Below are 21,676 nucleotides of genomic sequence, written 5' to 3' on the forward strand. Positions count from 1 at the left end.
CTAAATTCAGACTGAACATCTCTGACTACAACCACAACCACAGTGTTGCAACAGATGAGCACAGAGATGAAACAGCAATGCAATTGCAATATTTCAAGAATATTCCTGTCTGTTTCAGAAGTGCTTCATGAATTGCATTAGACAATAAATATATTACAAATGAACAATGTGCCTGGGCCGCTTAGTGGTCTAGGCACCTTGGCTGGTAATCCAACATGACACTGACTGTGTTGCGGGTTCGAGTCCCGATCCTGACAAACTTTACTGTGTCGTCCCCCCCCCCCCTCCCCCCCCTTCATCTCTCTCCCCAAAAATATATTGGGGGAAAAAAAAATGAACAATGTGTGTTTGACTTTGACTTAGCTCTGGTCCATAGCCTAACGCCAGGGCTCCACCGGACGCGTTGCGTCTCCGTCGCGTGCGTCAAAAAACGCACCGGTTCAATTTTAATGCACGCGTCGCGTCTCCGTCAACGCAACGCAACGTGGGCACTCCGGGCAGTGGAGCCACCCTTCATTGATTAAAAAGGGAACATTCCCTGACGGCTCTGCCACTCTTTGATTCCTGGCCTCGCATGAAACGCAGACCAGCCTCTCCTCTGTAGCGGAAATACAAAAAACGTTTTACCTACTCACCAATACAAAGGCGGTTTGTGTAATTAGAAAGCCTGCTTTCCTTAGTGGACGCACTCTGAGCCCCCCACCACATGTTTAAAATGCACTTTTTGGCCAGAAAGGGATTGTTTTTACACCGGGAAAAAATACTTTTAGTTACTCCACTGCAATATCCTCTACTGATATTGCCAAGAGAAACATTTCTGGTCAAAAAGTGCATTTTTTTTACATGTGGTGGGGGGCTCAGAGTGCGTCCAACAAGGAAAGTAGGCTTTCTAATTACACAAACCGCCTTTGTTTTGGTGAGTAGGTAAAAGGTTTTTTATATTTACGCTACAGACGAGAGGCTGGTCTGCATTTATGCGAGCATAGGAAGAGAACAGTTAACTTTGACTCATACACGCATTCTGTGGTTCTCAAAGTGCAGTCCAACTAGGCCCCTCAGTGTTCCTTGATGCAGTCCATGCATTCTGTGGTTCTCAAAGTGCAGTCCAACTAGGCCCCTCAGTGTTCCTTGATGCAGTCCATGCATTCTGTGGTTCTCAAAGTGCAGTCCAACTACAGTAGGCCCCTCAGTGTTCCTTGAGGGGGTTCATTCTGTGGTTCTCAAAGTGCAGTCCAACTAGGCCCCTCAGTGTTCCTTGAGGGGGTTCCATTCTGTGGTTCTCAAAGTGCAGTCCAACTACAGTAGGCCCCTCAGTGTTCCTTGAGGGGGTTCCATTCTGTGGTTCTCAAAGTGCAGTCCAACTAGGCCCCTCAGTGTTCCTTGAGGGGGTTCCATTCTGTGGTTCTCAAAGTGCAGTCCAACTACAGTAGGCCCCTCAGTGTTCCTTGAGGGGGTTCCATTCTGTGGTTCTCAAAGTGCAGTCCAACTAGGCCCCTCAGTGTTCCTTGAGGGGGTTCCAAATGGACCCTTACAGGAGGTCAGTTACTCTCACGAGAGAAATAAGCAACCAAGAAACCTCACCTCCAAAAGCAAGCCTAAAAACAAGTGTGGTGAATTATGAATCCATAATTCTTCAATATCTCATGTTCTCTTACAAAATGTGACATGTGTTTACATGCAGTAGACCTATTTTAGCTCATCCTATTTGGAGGTGTCGTCCGAGATGCTTGTCTCAAACTTCAAGCACTTGGCTCGGGACCCCCGGGGTGTGGATGGCTCTTCAGTGCCTTTTGTTTGAGTTCAGTTCCTGAGATCCTGATTCACACCTAGGGCAACCAAATGCTAAAACAGTGGATCAAAGGGCCACAGTGATCCTGATTTACCTTCTAGGAATGGCCAAATGGTAGTCTGGTCCAATGTGTATTGTGTAAACCTGTACTTAAGCTAGTTGATTCTCTATGTCATTTAGTCAGTCGACCCGAGGCCGTGAGGCTGGAGGAGCCTATGCCATGTCTTGCTATGCTGTGTTGTCGAAATAAACATCAAGGAACATCTACTCTGCTGTCTGCCGTGTCTCACACAATTATCTCCGCTCTCCCGTTTTGGTTAAGTAATTCATGGTGTTTCGTGTCCAAAATACACGACATGTGGTGCCGACCCGGTCGTGTTGATGCATTTTTTGCGTCAGGCGAAGGGAACGACATGTGGTGCTTTCGAAACCGGTGTCTTTGGTGCGTTCCAGCGCCAGACAGGAAGAATCAGCGGCTTTTTTATTCAGTCTAATCAGCGAGTTTTTGTGAGGGACGGCAACGACGTGTTCCAGCGGAACGAGGACGAGGATGTCGACGGACCACCGCGATGAGGAGTGTTGCGCAGCGGCGACGTGCGTCACTATCCAGCCAGTGCACGGGGTGGACGAGGGGAGCGGTCGACGAGGAGCAACAGCCTTCACGGGGGCCTTCGATCATCAACTCTACGCTGGGGACGGCGAGCAGTGGAGTGGAGCGATGCAGCGCAGCACGGCACGGGGACACCAGCGGAGGTCTACGACGGGGTGAGGCGACCACTCGACGCTTGGCGCGGCGGGTTTCCACTTTCGGGAATTCATTTCGGAGTGGACAGGAGGACAGTGTCAAACAGCGGCCGTGTGGTATGCGGTGTACTGATCACACATTGCACGCACGACACGTGCCGAAGGAGGACACATCTCCGTGGCGGTGGCTTGGCTTTCCATGGCCGACTGGCGACGCAAGCTGAGGGCCTTCACGGGCCTACGGGGTCTGTGGTGAAGTTACGTTGCGGCCTTTTTCTCTTCGTATTCCCATCTCTGTTGTTTCAGAGCTGGGAGGGGGGGGAGATGATGAGATGATGAGAGTTTGCTTCGAGAACTTTCAGCGAAAGCAGAGCGGTGAACATTTTCTCAACTTGGTCCATGCAGCTGAGCGAACTTTGAGGTAACGGAATGCAGCAAACAGAAGAATTTCCTTTGTTCATATGAGGGAGACGGACATTCCTTCTTTCTGATTACAATTGTGCGTCACGTTCGTTTGTACTAATCATTTATGTTTAAATTACAGGGCAATTGGCAGCCGTTGAGTGCCGACAGTGTTAAAAGTCAGGATAGTGATTAAATTACAGGGTAATTAATTGGTAGTCGTGTAGTACCGACAGTGTTGAAAGGAGGGTTTAATTTGACTCTTTTGTGGTTTTCTAGGGCTTAAAATGTGATTTAAATTACGGGATGGGAGTTATTAGTGAGGGGTTAAATTTCTGTTGGCTTCTGTTCTGGGATATAACGTGTTCTTCCTTTTTCTTATTTTTCATGTGAATTCCAAAGAGAGTTCATGTGATTTGGTGTGTTATTGGTCCTGTGAATCTCCAAGAGAGGTTTATGTGATTTGGTGTGTTATGGTCAGGATAAGTCTAAGACTTATTTTGATTTCGGTCCTGTGAAAACTCCAAAGAGAGAGTTTCATGTGATCTGGTGCTTATAAACATGTTATCCTAGATTTGAGTAACAACAGGGAAATTATCCTCCTAATGTTCTGTGACATTTTTAGCCATAAGAGTTTGAAATAACGCAAAGAGAATTCTGATCCGATCCATCCACTGATACGAAATTGTGTTTAACTTACTGTAATGGAAACCATTTATGAATTATCCACTGATACGAAATTGTATTTGTACTTACTGTAAAGGAAATCATTTATGTCGAGTTGTGTAATCTTGAATGTCTGTCTGAAAACTATGTTGGGGAAAGCTGTTATTCTGGTGTCTTGAGTATTGTTAAGCTGAGGATCAAGGGGGGTGGTAACTGGTAAGATAATTATGGTTTCATATTTCATAGTGACAGACTAGAGTTTGTCAAAGGGGGAATGTGGTGAATTATGAATCCATAATTCTTCAATATCTCATGTTCTCTTACAAAATGTGACATGTGTTTACATGCAGTAGACCTATTTTAGCTCATCCTATTTGGAGGTGTCGTCCGAGATGCTTGTCTCAAACTTCAAGCACTTGGCTCGGGACCCCCGGGGTGTGGATGGCTCTTCAGTGCCTTTTGTTTGAGTTCAGTTCCTGAGATCCTGATTCACACCTAGGGCAACCAAATGCTAAAACAGTGGATCAAAGGGCCACAGTGATCCTGATTTACCTTCTAGGAATGGCCAAATGGTAGTCTGGTCCAATGTGTATTGTGTAAACCTGTACTTAAGCTAGTTGATTCTCTATGTCATTTAGTCAGTCGACCCGAGGCCGTGAGGCTGGAGGAGCCTATGCCATGTCTTGCTATGCTGTGTTGTCGAAATAAACATCAAGGAACATCTACTCTGCTGTCTGCCGTGTCTCACACAATTATCTCCGCTCTCCCGTTTTGGTTAAGTAATTCATGGTGTTTCGTGTCCAAAATACACGACACAAGCAACCTATACGCTCAAAATACAAGCCAAAGCAAGTCCACCATGGCTGTACAGTATATTCCTAATAAAATCACACGGTGTGAAGTGAGGGGGGCTCTTATCATCATACATCATCGTGCATCATCTCATACTGGCCAATCAGAATGCCTGTTGCCTGTGATTGGTTAGCTGATTTGCTCGTTTACATATGACGTAAATTATCCCTGCAATGTCAATGGCGTTTAATGTTTTGATGTATAATTCACGTCATATTTAGCTGAATTCTGACCAAATTTCTCTCCGTTCATTATTTGTCAATGGCAAATCTTGAGACGTGTGGGGTCAAGATTTAGCGGACATTTGACCTGAATTCCCCTGTCATTGTCCAATGAGGAGGGGGAGATGGTCGGGGCTAATTCTGTGGGGTTATCGGGGGGAGCGTGTATATGAACCCCTTTCCCTTTGATATCATTAGACTAGTGAGCGGACTGTCATGTCAGTGTGACGCATTGTTTATTTGTCTTCCCCGGATCCTCACGCAAACAGCATGCATGTCAAACAAAATTGTTTGACACTAGAATTTCGCGGGCCTTCGGCCCGCTCATCCCAGAGTTGCGTTGCCCCGCGTTGCGAGACAGAAGTCCACAGGTACAGAAGTCCACAGTGACACGCGTTGTATGCAGCTGTTTTGTGTTGCAGCGCGTGCGCGCGTGTGCGTGCAGACTTACTGCCATAAGGAATGTAATTACCTTCCGCTCCTGGCGGATTGATCCGTCAGATAAGCTTTATTATTGATATCAAACCGGATCGCTGATTTCTATTTTTTCATTATTAGTTTGGCTCGGCCTTTCCTTCTTTAGCGATCCTAGACCGGATTGCGCAACCGCCCTGCCGCCGACCTCCCATTATACAGGCTGACTAAAAGCTGAATAACTCCTAATCTACTGAGCTCTCCATGGTTTGGATACAACGCGCGATGTTCAGAGGTCTTTGCTGATTATCCGGTGGTGTAGATGGAAACATTAGCGCTTTCTAGAGCAAGGATGGCTATGGTTTAGCTCGCTAGCATTGACGCTATTTATTTAGCATAAGATGGACGCCCACAACATCCGTTTCTGTGCTGTGTGTTCACCCTCTAAATCGCCCCCGCAGCCCTCGGCAGTCTGAGGTTGGCTTTGCGTCCAGCAGGTGGCAGTAAACGTGAGAACATGAGGGGGATGTAGCACAGCAATCGGTGACCCCTACATTAAGCTGTGTTGCTCCCAAGATGCAGTGCAAATGCGTGTTGTAGCAACCGTAGCCAATGGGGAAACAGGATGCAGTGTTGCCAGGTCCGCGAATTGTAAGCGAGTTGTAAGTAGCGTGTTGAATGGCATTTTTTCTGGGCTTGTTTTCATAGACCTGGCAACAAATTAGGCGGGGGTGTCGGTGCTTGTGGCGTGTTTGTGTTTATTATTGATATTGATATTGTTTGTGAGTGTGGACGGGAGGCGGCTGTAGTGTCAGTGCAATGACAGTTTTTACGCGGGTGTTGTTGATTGTGGGCGTGCGGCGCGACATGAGGAGATAGCCGTGGATCGACGCGGAGGGTAAGGCTGTGTCGTGTTAGTGTGTTGTTGCAGTGTGTGTTGCAGCGTGTTGCAGCGTGTCAGTGACGTAGTAGCTGGTGACTTTATGTTCCTTTCCTGGGCTTGGGCACATGTTTTCAAATGTATAATAGATGCATGCTGCTTTGCGTGAGGATTCGGTGAAGACAAATGTCAAACAAATTGTTTGACATCTAACCGCTTGTTAGATTTTCCTAACAAGCCACCATATTTCCAAAAGATGCCCGAATGCAACCCACGATTTTGGAAAAGAAAAGGAAAGCCCCAAAGTCTTTCAAGGTCTTTCAAATGTAACTAAATTAAAATGTTTAAGAACCACTGCGTTCGAAGATGCAGTGGTGGAAAGTAATTACATTTACTCAAGTATTGTAGTACAATTTTGAGGTAGTTTTACTCTGGGGATGGGCAAACTAAAAGTCTTTTAAAGTGAATGCGTATGGTGGCACTGGGAACTGGGGTTTATGCCAACAGCGTTTATGCCTCAAATTATAACTGGGAGTCTGTCTGGATTACTGACATGTTTCAAGACAGTTGCCAAACTCCCATTAACCACAATAGTTAAACAATGATATCTGATTCTGCACTACTTTGTGATGTAATTATCATGAAAACCTTTTGGCCGTGTCAGTGACAGAATAACCAATTGTCTCATTATCCTTACTTTGCGTTGGATAACTTGCCCAAGCACTGCAAATTGAAAAACCTAATCTAATTAAAATGAACATTATAACAGTACAAGGTTAAAGTAATTATTTTAATGAGTTAATTCCACTAATTCCACTTAAACTACAGTACTCTCAGGTGTGAAGACCAACCTTGACTATTGAACTCAGTTAGACACATCCATTAATGATCCAGAGCAGAACACACACCATAGGCTCCCTTAAATAACATTGAACAAACCTTGAACAAAACAAAAGACATTAACATTTCTCAGCTTGCCGTGTCAGTAGGATTTATTTGAGATTATACAAACATCTTTCTGAAGACAAGGTCAGACTTGCTTTGGGTTGTGAGAAACAGCGATGCAACATAACATAATATATCGGTACTTAACATACTGAGTTATTACATGCTGCATTCAAGCTTTGTCCAAATACGATCGCTCAATATATCCCCGATTCATCGAGCATTCATTCAACCCGAGCTTGACAATAATTACTTTTAAAATAATTACATTGAATGTGGTTTTCCCGAGGTGGCTGCTTCAGTATAAAGGGCCTTTCAAACGTGAAGCGATTTAACGCACCTATAGTTCATTTCCAATGAGACCTGCGTTTTTTGCGCGGAGCACTGGGGAGCAGTCGCGGTGCGACAACGCACAAGCGTATTTACGTGAGCGCGTTCCCGTGAATTTGTTGCGCGCGTGCTCGTTTCGTGCACACGCCCGCGACTCACCAGACGTGGATTCTGTTTAGCTTTTCTTTTTTTTTTACTCTTGCGTTGGTCGCGCCCCTCTTGAGAAGACCTGTAGCAGAGCCCTCGTTGATGCAGGCAACAACGTGTGCGTTCCTCGCTTCCCGTTTGAAAGGCCCTTAATGGAAACCACACCGAGATCTACACCACCCAGAACATAAAGCAAAGATGTGCCCTAAGGCATGATCGGACATTGTGTAGGTGCCACACACACACGGGCGCACACCCACACACACACACACTCTTTTTTTATAGACTTGTCAGTCTAAAAATGCCCTGAGGCCCTCAGCGTACAAATTATTCACTGCAAAGCTATGGGATGCGGTGAAATGGAGTGGGTTTAATCCAATTACAACACGGCTGATTTGACCTCAGTGCCTTTGTGAGAATCCTACCAGGTCTCCGTTCAGTCCGTTCACTCAAATACAGTGGTGGACAAAGTAAAATACCCAAGTATACAAATTATGAAGTATATTTTCTTTTTAATATTATTTAATATTATCATTTAAAAAAAAAATCTAAAATAGAAGATAAATAGCAGATAAATATATACTGTAGCAGATATGCAAGATCACAACGCGTCACTTCACACAATCTTGTGAAGTGTTTGGAAAATGTTGAATGATTTTGAATTACAAAACCGTTTGAGAACTGCTGATTTAGAAGGCATTTGTAGAATCGGCCTGAGGTCTTAATTAGGGATGGAGCTCAAAACACGATACCCGGAAAAACCCGATAACAAGCTTATTATATTGAGTAACCGGTATCAATAAGCTTTGGGCTTATCAAGCCTGTTATCGAGCATAGCGGCCCATGACGTCATGTTTAAACAATCAAGACAAGAGGCAACTAGAAATACACTGTGTAGAGCTGCCAACTTGCGCATTGCAAGTAGGTAATGTATGGCATACTTGTGCGCAAGCAGAGCGCGCCATGAGGTGCACTCACCACTGCTGGTACGACTGCTGCTCTGAGTCCTAAAGCTCTCTGCTGCTGTCTGGGTAGGACTGCTGCTCTGAGTCCTAAAGCTCTCTGCTGCTGTCTGGGTACGCTGCTGCTCTGAGTCCTAAAGCTCTCTGCTGCTGTCTGGGTACGACTGCTGCTCTGAGTCCTAAAGCTCTCTGCTGCTGTCTGGGTACGACTGCTGCTCTGAGTCCTAGAGCTCTCTGCTGCTGTCTGGGTAGGACTGCTGCTCTGAGTCCTAAAGCTCTCTGCTGCTGTCTGGGTACGCTGCTGCTCTGAGTCCTAAAGCTCTCTGCTGCTGTCTGGGTACGACTGCTGCTCCGAGTCCTAAAGCTCTCTGCTGCTGTCTGGGTACGACTGCTGCTCTGAGTCCTAAAGCTCTCTGCTGCTGTCTGGGTACGACTGCTGCTCTGAGTCCTAAAGCTCTCTGCTGCTGTCTGGGTACGACTGCTGCTCTGAGTCCTAAAGCTCTCTGCTGCTGTCTGGGTACGACTGCTGCTCTGAGTCCTAAAGCTCTCTGCTGCTGTCTGGGTACGACTGCTGCTCTGAGTCCTAAAGCTCTCTGCTGCTGTCTAGGTACGACTGCTGCTCTGAGTCCTAAAGCTCTCTGCTGCTGTCTGGGTACGACTGCTGCTCTGAGTCCTAAAGCTCTCTGCTGCTGTCTGGGTACGACTGCTGCTCCGAGTCCTAAAGCTCTCTGCTGCTGTCTGGGTACGACTGCTGCTCTGAGTCCTAAAGCTCTCTGCTGCTGTCTGGGTACGACTGCTGCTCTGAGTCCTAAAGCTCTCTGCTGCTGTCTGGGTACGACTGCTGCTCCGAGTCCTAAAGCTCTCTGCTGCTGTCTGGGTACGACTGCTGCTCTGAGTCCTAAAGCTCTCTGCTGCTGTCTGGGTACGACTGCTGCTCCGAGTCCTAAAGCTCTCTGCTGCTGTCTGGGTACGACTGCTGCTCTGAGTCCTAAAGCTCTCTGCTGCTGTCTAGGTTTGAAATACAGCAGTGGTCAGTGGTCCCTCATTGCCCGGTGGAGTACACAGACATACACACACATCCCCTATTGACCTTATACCATTTGAAACAGACTTTAGTTACGTCATCGAGAACAGTGGTTTCTCATTGGCTGGTGGAATGTACCGTCATACCAGCGATCGCTGTTCTTGGTCCCTGATTGGCCGAGCGACGCCACTGACATACAGTCAGAATTTCTCGTCTCCCGTCTTTCCACAGAATAATGCTCGATAGTGGGCTCGATAAGAACCTGGCTCGATAAGCCTGATTGATAAGTATATATACTGTATGGGCATATACTGATGGCATCAGGGATCTCCATATATGGGCATAAAAGGGACACAGACAAGAGGGGTAAAACGGGTACTTTGACAAAGCTAGCCCCTCCTATGTCCAGCTCTTTGTATATGTGCACAAACTTTGTCCTACACAGTGGCGTGCACAGATAGACACTAGGGGGTGCTAGAGCACCCCCTGCCCTTTTGGCAATGTGCCCTTTTCTTATTTTGTACAGTTACACTGTACAGTATGTGGACCATGGTAACATTGATCAATTCTTGATAAAAAGCTTCTAATATATTATTTAGGCCCCACAATCTATAAATCTCACACTATTAAGGCAACCGGCCGGTTCCGCGCGCTGCACAAAGTGCCCTTTTTTCCCACTTGAGCACCTTCCCCTCTAAATGTCTGTGCACGCCACTGGTCCTACACAAACATTAAATTCCCATTGACAGTGAATGAATGGACAAATCACGTCATAGTGTCAATTTTACGTCATGATGATGTACGACGATAAGAGTGCCCCTCACTTCACACAGGGGTGATATTTTAAATAGGGCTTAACTGGTTAATTCATAATATACTTTCGTACGTTTCGGTCCCAAGAGTCCCTTCCTAGAAATGTTGTGGAGTCCATATGTAATATTTCTACTTGAAATATAGAGTGAAAATCATGAGCTTTAAAACCCATTTTGGGCGGGAACCCCTTTTGGTGTTTTAAGCATTATGTTATGCTTTACCTATTGAAAAATAGCAGATCTACAAGCTCATTTTTCATTTCATTCCTAGCGCAGCACCGAGTGCTTGTAGCTCTGCTATTTTTTGAAAAATCGTGAAAATGTGGCGCAAATCTTTGAATATATATTCTTTCAGAGCCAAAGTTTTTAACTCAAATCTTTGCTTCTGGGGGGGGGGGGGGGGGTCCCTAGAACAACATATTTTCAGATGGGGGTCGGCTGCCAATTACATAAAATTTTGGGGGTCCTTGACATGAAAATGTTTGAGAACGACACACACACACACACACACGAAACATAGGGTTTTTCAGAAAACTGTCAGGATTTAGAAGGCATTTGTAGAATCGTACCCAGGTCAAAATGGGTTAAAAAAAAAAGAAAACCCCAAAAGAAATATTCCAAAAAATGTACTGTACTCCACACGGATCATTCCACGAAGCCTCACTCACACACACACAGCTAGCTGGCAGAGAACTCTCACCTCCACCCGGGTCCAATTAAGTGCAACCCCATAAACCCATGCTCATCCATAATAGAGCTGATTAGTCAATTAATCATGGTGGAATTTATAGTGCCGAGCCTGTTTTATAGATGAACGCCCAGGCAGGAGGTCCTGGGACAGGGACAGGAAAGGTTATTTGGTTTACAACTTGGCAAACTTGTGTTACTTGTTCACAGAAGTATAGGGCTCAGCAGTGCAAGTGCAGTAGCAATTCACATTTCAAAATGCAAAGAAAATTTCAGTAAAACAGGCAAACATTGTCAAAGTTAAAAGTTGACAATGGGTAGGGGATGATTTTGTTATCTTCATAAAAATATCCATATGGGTCATTTGTTAAGCAAACTGGGTACAGGGAAGTAGGCCTATAGTACCAGTAAGACACCCTAAAGGGCGAGGTCGCGCTGAAACAACAGAGCTACGGTACATCTTCATATATGGAGACAGCCATATATGGAGCGTGTCACGAGGCGTGATGTCACGAGGCGCGATGATGGACTGACAAACGTATTATATGGAGGCGTGAGTCCGACCACTGGCCATGCGCATATATGGGAACGACCGGCTTCAACTGCCAATCTACAAGCTTGAAGATTGGAATCTTTTTGCTATCGTTTTGTTTTTGTTTGTTGAAAGAAATAGTTTTGTTTTAAATTTGTATCGTTTATGAAAAGGTTCACCTATACAGTACAATGACATGCCCCAAAATAGTGCCCCCCCAGTGTTCAGATGGTTAGGTTGTGTACAGTAGGTGTGTGACAGTAGGTTGTGTACAGTAGGTGTGTGACAGTAGGTTGTGTACAGTAGGTGTGTGACAGTAGGTTGTGACAGTAGGTTGTGTACAGTAGGTGTGTGACAGTAGGTTGTGTACAGTAGGTGTGTGACAGTAGGTTGTGTACAGTAGGTGTGTGACAGTAGGTTGTGTACAGTAGGTGTGTGACAGTCAGGTTGTGACAGTAGGTGTGTGACAGTAGGTTGTGTACAGTAGGTGTGTGACAGTCAGGTTGTGACAGTCAGGTTGTGACAGTCAGGTTGTGACAGTCAGGTTGTGACAGTCAGGTTGTGACAGTCAGGTTGTGTACAGTAGGTGTGTGACAGTCAGGTTGTGACAGTCAGGTTGTGACAGTCAGGTTGTGACAGTCAGGTTGTGACAGTCAGGTTGTGTACAGTAGGTGTGTGACAGTCAGGTTGTGACAGTCAGGTTGTGTACAGTAGGTGTGTGACAGTCAGGTTGTGACAGTTAGGTTGTGTACAGTAGGTGTGTGACAGTCAGATGGTTAGGTCGTGTACAGTAGGTGTGTGACAGTCAGATGGTTAGGTTGTGTACAGTAGGTGTGTGACAGTCAGATGGTTAGGTTGTGTACAGTAGGTGTGTGACAGTCAGATGGTTAGGATGTGTACAGTAGGTGTGTGACAGTCAGATGGTTAGGATGTGTACAGTAGGTGTGTGACAGTCAGATGGTTAGGTCGTGTACAGTAGGTGTGTGACAGTCAGATGGTTAGGATGTGTACAGTAGGTGTGTGACAGTCAGATGGTTAGGATGTGTACAGTAGGTGTGTGACAGTCAGATGGTTAGGATGTGTACAGTAGGTGTGTGACAGTCAGATGGTTAGGATGTGTACAGTAGGTGTGTGACAGTCAGATGGTTAGGATGTGTACAGTAGGTGTGTGACAGTCAGATGGTTAGGATGTGTACAGTAGGTGTGTGACAGTCAGATGGTTAGGATGTGTACAGTAGGTGTGTGACAGTAGGTTGTGTACAGTAGGTGTGTGACAGTAGGTTGTGTACAGTAGGTGTGTGACAGTAGGTTGTGTACAGTAGGTGTGTGACAGTAGGTTGTGTACAGTAGGTGTGTGACAGTAGGTTGTGTACAGTAGGTGTGTGACAGTTAGGTTGTGTACAGTAGGTTGTGTACAGTAGGTGTGTGACAGTCAGGCTCTCACCTTCAGTAACAGGTGGTACTTCAGCACCCTCTGCATGGGAACCACCAGGAGGTCTTGCAGTTTAAACTTGCCCTCCTGGACCTTCAAAGTGCATTCCTACAAAACACACAAGACACATTTATAGTGACAGACAGTACAATCCTCTGTAGTGTACAGAATGGACACCGTTTTCTACACTCCGCTGAGACGCAGACCTGTAAGGGTACATTTGGTTTCGATTTATTTTTTACACGCTTGAGATTAAATGAACACTGAGGAATGTGCTGTGTAGGCCATTCATGCACGCAGCAGCACAATGTGCCACGGTGCATTCACATTCATTCATTCATTTTTTCCCCCCATCGTTGTCATTGTGTCACCATGGCTCACACATATTCACGAGACATTCCAGAATCCATCATCATCAACAACCACAGTGAGGGCCTCTTCCTTCTCACAAGGGTTTTTTTTTACCCCGCCCACCCCTGGATTGTGCCAGCCAGCCACTTGCCACACAACAATTTCACCATTTATGCTGAGTGATAAATTCCTTTCAGGAATGAATTCATCACACTCTCTGTGACCGCAGGGAGATGGACCGTACAAAGCGAGGAGCGCCTTAGTAGGAGTTGAAAAAGGTCGGAAACCTTGTATGTCCAAAACTATGTTTTAGGAAATGGAGGGGAAAGAACCTGTGTTCCAATGGCACCAATGGTTATTTTGTCACAGGCACTTTAATGGTTTCCAATTCCATTGGTTAAATATGTATAAAACCACAGAAAGACGTATTCACTTTTAAACCGGTGTCCTTTTAATTGTCATTATAGAAAAAAATTAAATAACTTTTCAAGAATAGCAAAACTAGCTGAAAATACATAGTATTGCTACTTTCGCGCAACTCTGTCATATGATGAAATACTAATAAAACAGGGCATTAATTCATGAAAACCCATAAACAGATGACATGGAGATACAAGGTTTCTGCCCGACAGTGATGAAATTGTGTACTCTGACCACACACACGAGATCATTCAATTCATCAGTGTCACCCCATACGACTCTTATTACAGCGATCTGCTGAGTAAAAGACTTTCAGTGTTTACTCCTATATGTCTCCACTGTGATGAAGACAACTGCAATCCCTTCTCTTTTTTTATACAAGGGCAGCGGGAAGCCGTTGCTACAATGCCGTTAATACAAAGCCCCTCTATTTCTTTTTTTTAGTAATACTTTTTATCCCACGATTTTGTAACCCATTTTCACCCCTGTGTCAATTATCTAATGTGATCTTGGGCTCTACACACCCTCCGCCAACCTAGTCCCCATATATTCCTTCATGCCTGAGTGTCCAAGTTGCTCCTTTACACCTGACAGGGGGGAGTTTCCCTGGTTGGACGTAGCGCGTGGAAGGAACACGTTATTCCAACCAGTTCCTTTCCCCTCCATCAGGCGCCCCGGCTGGCCAGGGGGAGGCAGTTTAGAGACCAGGATTACTGCATGTTTTTTGTGAGGGTACCTACCCTAGGGGACACGGGGAGAACATGCAAACTCCACACACAAACCTCGGGTATGGGCACTGATGACGCGGAGGAGGAAACACGCCGCCAGCACCCACAGCGCCCCGAGCGGGAATTGAACCCAGGACCTTCTAGCTGTGAGGCGACAGCACTACCAACTGTGCCACCGTGCCCCCCTAAAAAAAGCCCCTCTATTTCTGAGAGAGAATCTCTGTGTGAAGCTAATGTAGCCGGGGCACTAATTTAATCACCTCCACTTCGTCAACAGTTTCCAGTACGCGTTCTCTCGCCGTGCTAAACACTGATCTAGCTTAATCCCTCTATAACAGAATTGTGTTTAGCTTTTTCTTTGCATCAGTCCAGACACTTCTAAATGGGGATTTTGGAGTGGAGAAATAGATGGGGGGAACAAAGGGCATTACATATTAATAGTACTGCAGTGAGAAATTACGCACCCTAGTCCTGGTTGGAAAGTAAGTAAGTACCCAGAAGACTTACTGAAATAGGACCACTTTATCTCATTTTGCACCTAGACGTTTGCATTCCGCATATAAATGATTATAAGACCACACACACTGGGTTGACTTGATCTGATAGCGCTACATAATTATTTGTGTTGTTGTTCCCTGTAGACTGGGTCACTGCATTTGTACACATAATCTAGAGTTACATTAACTCTAGATTTGATCGCATATGACAAAATATAAATATGCTGGCGGCAGCACAAACAAAGAGAACACTGACAGACAATATCTCAAACATTACCAGCCAACAATAATAGTGACATCATGTTTTTATCTTCTGCTGAGTGAGTCAGATGAATTGCACTATTATCTTGAGAGAGTGTTGTGGGGTTCATTACCTCTACTTTCATCTTAACGTCTTCCCGCGTGGCTATGAGGTCATCCAGTGTCTTCTGTGCATTCTCCATGTGACTGCAGTACTGTCCGTAGATCAGCAACCTGGAGGTGGACAGAAACCACACAAACGCTGCTATCACTGCTTGGCACATTTCACTTTCTCCTTTTTTGTGATAATCCTACTATAGAGAGTGCTGACCATATAAGGAGTTCCTCCCTGTCCTCAGTTCACACCTGGGGTCAAAAAAGTCTTAGATTTCGTTTTTGGCTGGAGGGCCCACTAGCCTTCATCCAATCATGATCGAGCGGGGGCGGGCCTTGCATGGTGCTGCTGTTGGCCTGTTGCACGTCCCCACCACTGTAGAGCGTGTGCATGTGCACATCTTGTTACCGGGGTGGACCGGGGGGGGGGGGTTCCAAATCACCCAAATCACTGAATGCTCCTTTAAACAAATGCATCTGGTTCGTCCAACGTGATTGTGACGAAAAATAAAATAAACATTGCGTAACATAAAACACAACATAAACCTAAAGCTCCCGACAGCAGTATATGCTATTGCAAACCAAGTGTAAATACATTTTTGCCTCCATATAGTTAGACCCGAGCAGCAGTCAGGCGTGTGTGGGAGCCTTTATGCAGAGTAACGGTAATACAGTAATAATGATGTTCAGTAACAGAATGAATAACAAGAGGGTGAGGGGTGTGAGGAGTTTGGCACCATACGGGACAGGTGTAAAATGAACGTGAACACATTCATTATGATTCCAAATATATATATATATATATGTGCATACACCGAATACGTAATGAAGGAACTCTGATCCCAGGGCAATACTGTGAGAAATGGCATCCTCCTTACAAAATAAGCTGTAATCACAGCACACTAATGAAAGACAGTGATTTCAATCGCTTGCTTTGACAGCTTCGTCTTATCTGGGGGAGGGGGGGGGGGGGGGGGGTGCGGGGGGGCCCTTCATTTGGGGCATGACGGATATGAAGTGTGTGTTCGTTATATCACAATGGGACACTGACATAGATCTACGGGTTCATATTGGAAGTAGTTCAAAGTCATATTGCCCAGAGGACAGCAGTGCTTGGCACGTGGCGCAACATTTTACATTTTCTCTCTTGCTCACTCACAGATTTCAAACTAGGGCATTGCCTTGTTGCCACGGCTGTTCATGGCATGCCAAAACCCCCTCCGGCGCTCTTGGCACTCGAGTCTCCTAATCTGAATCCTGAGTAGAGCGAGGCGAAGCGGCACGCTGGCAGCCTAAAGTCAAACCGTGCCTCCGACAGCTCTTTGATGGGAGACGAGGAGGACATGGAGAATATTTCGACGTAACGCGCATCAAGGAGAGTAGAAGGAAGTAATGCCAGGAAAACAGCATCTCCTGTGCAAACTTCTTGGGGTTTCTCTAGGAATACGGGGGACAGTCTGATGAACCTCTACGCAGGGTGTCCAACAAGACACCCTCATTAACCCATTTAGGCCAGACCTCAACATTTAAAAAAAATCTTCTAAATCTAAATATTTTCACAATTTTTCAAAAATAGCAGACCTACAAGCTCGTAGCGCGCCACTCGGTGGCGCGCTATGAGCTTGTAGATCTGCTATTTTTCAATAGCTAAAGTATAACATAATGCTTAGTTAAAACACCAAAATCCCGCCCAAAATGGGTTAAAGATAGATCCTATCCTACACTGTAACCACGCTGGACTGACGCTCACATCAAGTATGAGTCGTTTACTAACAAATAGAAATGAAAGATTCAAGAGTGTTTAGTTGTCACTCGTATAGATGCAAGCGGCAAAATGATGCTGTGTCATGCTCTGCAGATTGTAGCCAACAATAACCATAGATAGATAATGATACATGTTTAAGGAAGACAATAAAGGGGAGGGTGATACTGTATAGTCACTGAAATAACCATAGATAGATAATGATACATGTTTAAGGAAGACAATAAAGGGGAGGGTGATACTGTATAGTCACTGAAATAACCATAGATAGATAATGATACATGTTTAAGGAAGACAATAAAGGGGAGGGTGATACTGTATAGTCACTGAAAGTGATCCTACGGGCTGGGATCGGCACCAATCAGCAGGGAGTGCTGGGTGGGAGGAGTACGACGGAGGCTCTACATCCTCCCGGTGGGGGCTCCTCACTGGACGGTGAGTCAGTAGGATAGTGACAACAGAGACATGTGTGTGGGGAGGAATCAATTGTGGTGCCGAAATTGTGGAGAAAAAGGAGTTAAAAGGCAAAACAAATACATGCAAAAATAACTAATAGATAGATAAAGCGCAAAAAAGCCAGCGGCTTATTTCCATTGCATCCCATTTTTGAGGGGCGCTAGCCCCTCCTATATCCAGCTTTTAGTGTAAAATGGGGATGGGCACAATGGTGGACCATTTGGAAGCCATTCCCAGTGGGTGCTCGAGCTCCCTTCTTAACTGGCTTATGGCCAGCCTAATTAACAGTGGATTGTGCCTTCTGCCTGCACTATTCATATGTTTAATTTGACATTTTAATGCCAATAGAAAAATCTGTGATATACACACTCCAACTCATTCTCACACGGCAATCCTATAGTATTATACCCAGTCCTGATGGTGGCGGGTAACGTCACCATCATGCCGATTTTGTTCAAACACCTCAATCTGAGCCTCAATTCCCGAGAAAAACGCGCCCAAAGATCGCAGCTATTATAGGACTCTATGTAGCGGCCATCTTGTGTCACACTTTGTCACATTCCGTCTCGAGACTGTATACCTTCAGAGTAAATAACACTCCAGATCGTACTGTGTAGCAGCCTATACCTATATCTGCGCAAGGGAACAGGATCTCCTCCGTCAAGATCCTCCCTCGGATTAAGACGTACGCTTTCTTTTTTCCTTCTCCCTAACCTAACCGCACCACTCGAGTCAAATCCGCCGTTTACTGCATGGTCAGAGCCGGTCTCACGCCGTGATCATCCAGTTAATGATCACTACCATGCAGGAGAGCTCAGGAAAAAGAGTCCTGAACCCCCCCCCCCCACCCCCCCCACACACACACACACACACACACACACACACACACACACACACACACACACACACACACACACACACACACACACACACACACACACACACACACACACACACACACACACACACACACACACACACACACACACACACACCTCCTCCCCCCAGGGTAAACTATAGCCTGGGGCTAACAAGGCCCTGATTAACCCATTCAGGCCTGACGTCGAAATAAAAAAAACGTTCGCTCTGAAAGAATATATTCAAAGATTTGTGCCGCATTTTTACGATTTTTCAAAAATAGCAGACCTACAAGTTCATAGCGCGCCACTCGGTGGCGCGCTATGAGCTTGTAGATCTGCTATTTTTCAATAGCTAAAGTATAACATAATGCTTAGTTAAAACACCAAAAGGGGTTCCCGTCCAGAATGGGTTTAAAGCTATAATATGACACACATGCGTCCTCAGGTCTAAATGGGTTAAGGCCTGATGCACACTGAGTGAGACAGCCCCAGCTCCCCTTAAACTCCCCATCGGCTCCTGTACTCCTCAAGGGGCACAAAGTGATTGAGATTAATGGCAGCCTCGTTCAATTAGGAGACAGCAGGCAGATTGCAGCGGCGTACGGCGAGGAGGATCCAGCGGCTGGCTATACGGTGCATGCCGGAGAGACAGCAGCCTCTCTCATAATCCATGTCACCAGAAGATAATTGGTCATGAAGGTCTTCTTTTATTTGGCTATGTTCTGATGAGTTTATGCGGTTGTGATGAGTTTATGCGGTTAGGTGGTCTTGAGGACGAAGGATTGGGGGACATCATTAACCCCCTAAACCCGCCTATACTGTATACTTGTTTGTCAAGCAGCGGAAATATCTACATCTGTAAGCTCACTATGCCGAAATGAAGGTGAGGTATAGTAATACAAATCACACACGTGTGAAGTGAGGGGTGCTCTTATCCTCTTACAACATTGAGGGAGGGAATTTGGTATAGCTATGATTAGGTGATGTACAGTTGGGTGCCACCGATATTGTGCCTTATCATTTGACCCATTTAGGCCTGACCTCAAAATTTAAAAAAATCCTTCTAAATCCTCCAGTTTTCTGAAATAAATATTTTCACGATTTTTCAAAAATAGCAGACCTACAAGCTCGTAGCGCGCCACTCGGTGGCGCGCTATGAGCTTGTAGATCTGCTATTTTTCAATAGCTAAATTATAACATAATGTTTAAAACACCAAAAGGGGTTCCCGCACAAAATGCGTTAACTGTCCTTTTGCGCAGATCACGCAAACCTCAGCAAAAAGAAAAGGACAATATTGATGGCCTCCAACTGTATACTTGTTTGTCAAGCAGCGGAAATATCTGCATCTGTAAGCTCACTATGCCGAAATGAAGGTGAGGTATAGTAATAAAAATCACACCTGTGTGAAGTGAGGGGCGCTCTTATCATCTTACAACATCGAGGGAGGGAATTTGGTATACCTGTGATTAGGTGATGTGATGATGATGTAAAACAAACAGTGTTAAAACAAACATAAAATTCTCTGTATTGTTAATGGGATTTCATGTTTGTGTTATATAGGGACAAAACAATTTCTCTCTTTTCTCGTTTTTAAAACAAACATTAAACCTGTATATAGGAGGGGCTAGTGCCCCTCAAAAAGAATTATGTGAAACAACAAAATACAGGCAGACAATGAAGACACGACAAGAAAGCACTGAAGTGACATTGCCTGACTTATAGGCATGTATATAGAGATAGACAACGCTGATGAAGGCTTGAACGCCGAAACGCGTTCGTTGTACTGCTGCTCTGCGGCATACTATGTCAACTGATAAAAGAATAAATTAAAAGTGCCTTAAAACAAGAGTTCCGTGAGTGCTGGTTTTCTCTTTGAGAAATGTTCCTGTTATGTATATAGAGTCCCAAGGGAAATGTGAAATTATTCATCTGTTCAACAATAGCAAGGTACCAAGGGAATATGTGGTTGGTTCACCTTCATTGAAATAGACAGCACAGCTAGTTGGGGTTAATCGGAGGTCCTACTTTAGTGCTGCGTGCGTGCGTGCGTGGATTACTGTGATTATGGTAAACTAAACTCACATATCACACATACCATAATTCACTGGCAAAAAAATAAATAAAATAAAATCAGACCAGTCTGAAGCGAGTGGTGCAACAGCACCCCCTATTGGTACTCTGAACATCGGGACATAGAGACATTACTGTTCCTTGGAGTGGTTGCACCAAAATAATAATCTGAATTCACTTTGGGAACCACTGTGAATCTAACAGGTGTGCACCCGATGCACGCGCAGGCCGCAGCACACCAGCTGATCTTAGCTGGACAGAGCAGAGGTCACTCACTGGTGGAAAGAGATCTGAGGTGGATGAAACCGCACCAGAGGTCACTCACTGGTGGAAAGAGATCTGAGGTGGATGAAACCGCACCAGAGGTCACTCACTGGTGGAAAGAGATCTGAGGTGGATGAAACCGCACCAGAGGTCACTCACTGGTGGAAAGAGATCTGAGGTGGATGAAACCGCACCAGAGGTCACTCACTGGTGGAAAGAGATCTGAGGTGGATGAAACCGCACCAGAGGTCACTCACTGGTGGAAAGAGATCTGAGGTGGATGAAACCACACCACAGGTCACTCACTGGTGGAAAGAGATCTGAGGTGGATGAAACCGCACCAGAGGTCACTCACTGGTGGAAAGAGATCTGAGGTGGATGAAACCACACCAGAGGTCACTCACTGGTGGAAAGAGATCTGAGGTGGATGAAACCGCACCAGAGGTCACTCACTGGTGGAAAGAGATCTGAGGTGGATGAAACCGCACCAGAGGTCACTCACTGGTGGAAAGAGATCTGAGGTGGATGAAACCGCACCAGAGGACACTCACTGGTGGAAAGAGATCTGAGGTGGATGAAACCGCACCAGAGGTCACTCACTGGTGGAAAGAGATCTGAGGTGGATGAAACCGCACCAGAGGACACTCACTGGTGGAAAGAGATCTGAGGTGGATGAAACCGCACCAGAGGTCACTCACTGGTGGAAAGAGATCTGAGGTGGATGAAACCGCACCAGAGGTCACTCACTGGTGGAAAGAGATCTGAGGTGGATGAAACCGCACCAGAGGTCACTCACTGGTGGAAAGAGATCTGAGGTGGATGAAACCGCACCAGAGGACACTCACTGGTGGAAAGAGATCTGAGGTGGATGAAACCGCACCAGAGGACACTCACTGGTGGAAAGAGATCTGAGGTGGATGAAACCGCACCAGAGGTCACTCACTGGTGGAAAGAGATCTGAGGTGGATGAAACCGCACCAGAGGTCACTCACTGGTGGAAAGAGATCTGAGGTGGATGAAACCGCACCAGAGGACACTCACTGGTGGAAAGAGATCTGAGGTGGATGAAACCGC

The 21,676-nt window shown here is 45.6% G+C and overlaps 1 protein-coding gene across 3 annotated transcripts in view; it reads right to left on the reverse strand.

The window, feature by feature from the left end:
• The window catches only part of vav2 (vav 2 guanine nucleotide exchange factor), a 328,109-nt gene that overhangs the window by 27,095 nt on the left and 279,338 nt on the right, over window positions 1-21,676 (reverse strand). For all 3 annotated transcript variants that reach the window (XM_079524522.1, XM_079524520.1, XM_079524521.1), the window contains 2 exons: window positions 15,210-15,309; window positions 12,852-12,947 (listed from right to left, as the gene is read on the reverse strand). In XM_079524522.1, coding sequence (XP_079380648.1) covers window positions 12,852-12,947; window positions 15,210-15,309 — 196 coding nt within the window. The remainder of the gene's footprint in view (window positions 1-12,851; window positions 12,948-15,209; window positions 15,310-21,676) is intronic.

Source organism: Electrona antarctica, assembly GCF_951216825.1.
Source record: "Electrona antarctica genome assembly, chromosome: 16".
NCBI lineage: Eukaryota > Metazoa > Chordata > Actinopteri > Myctophiformes > Myctophidae > Electrona > Electrona antarctica.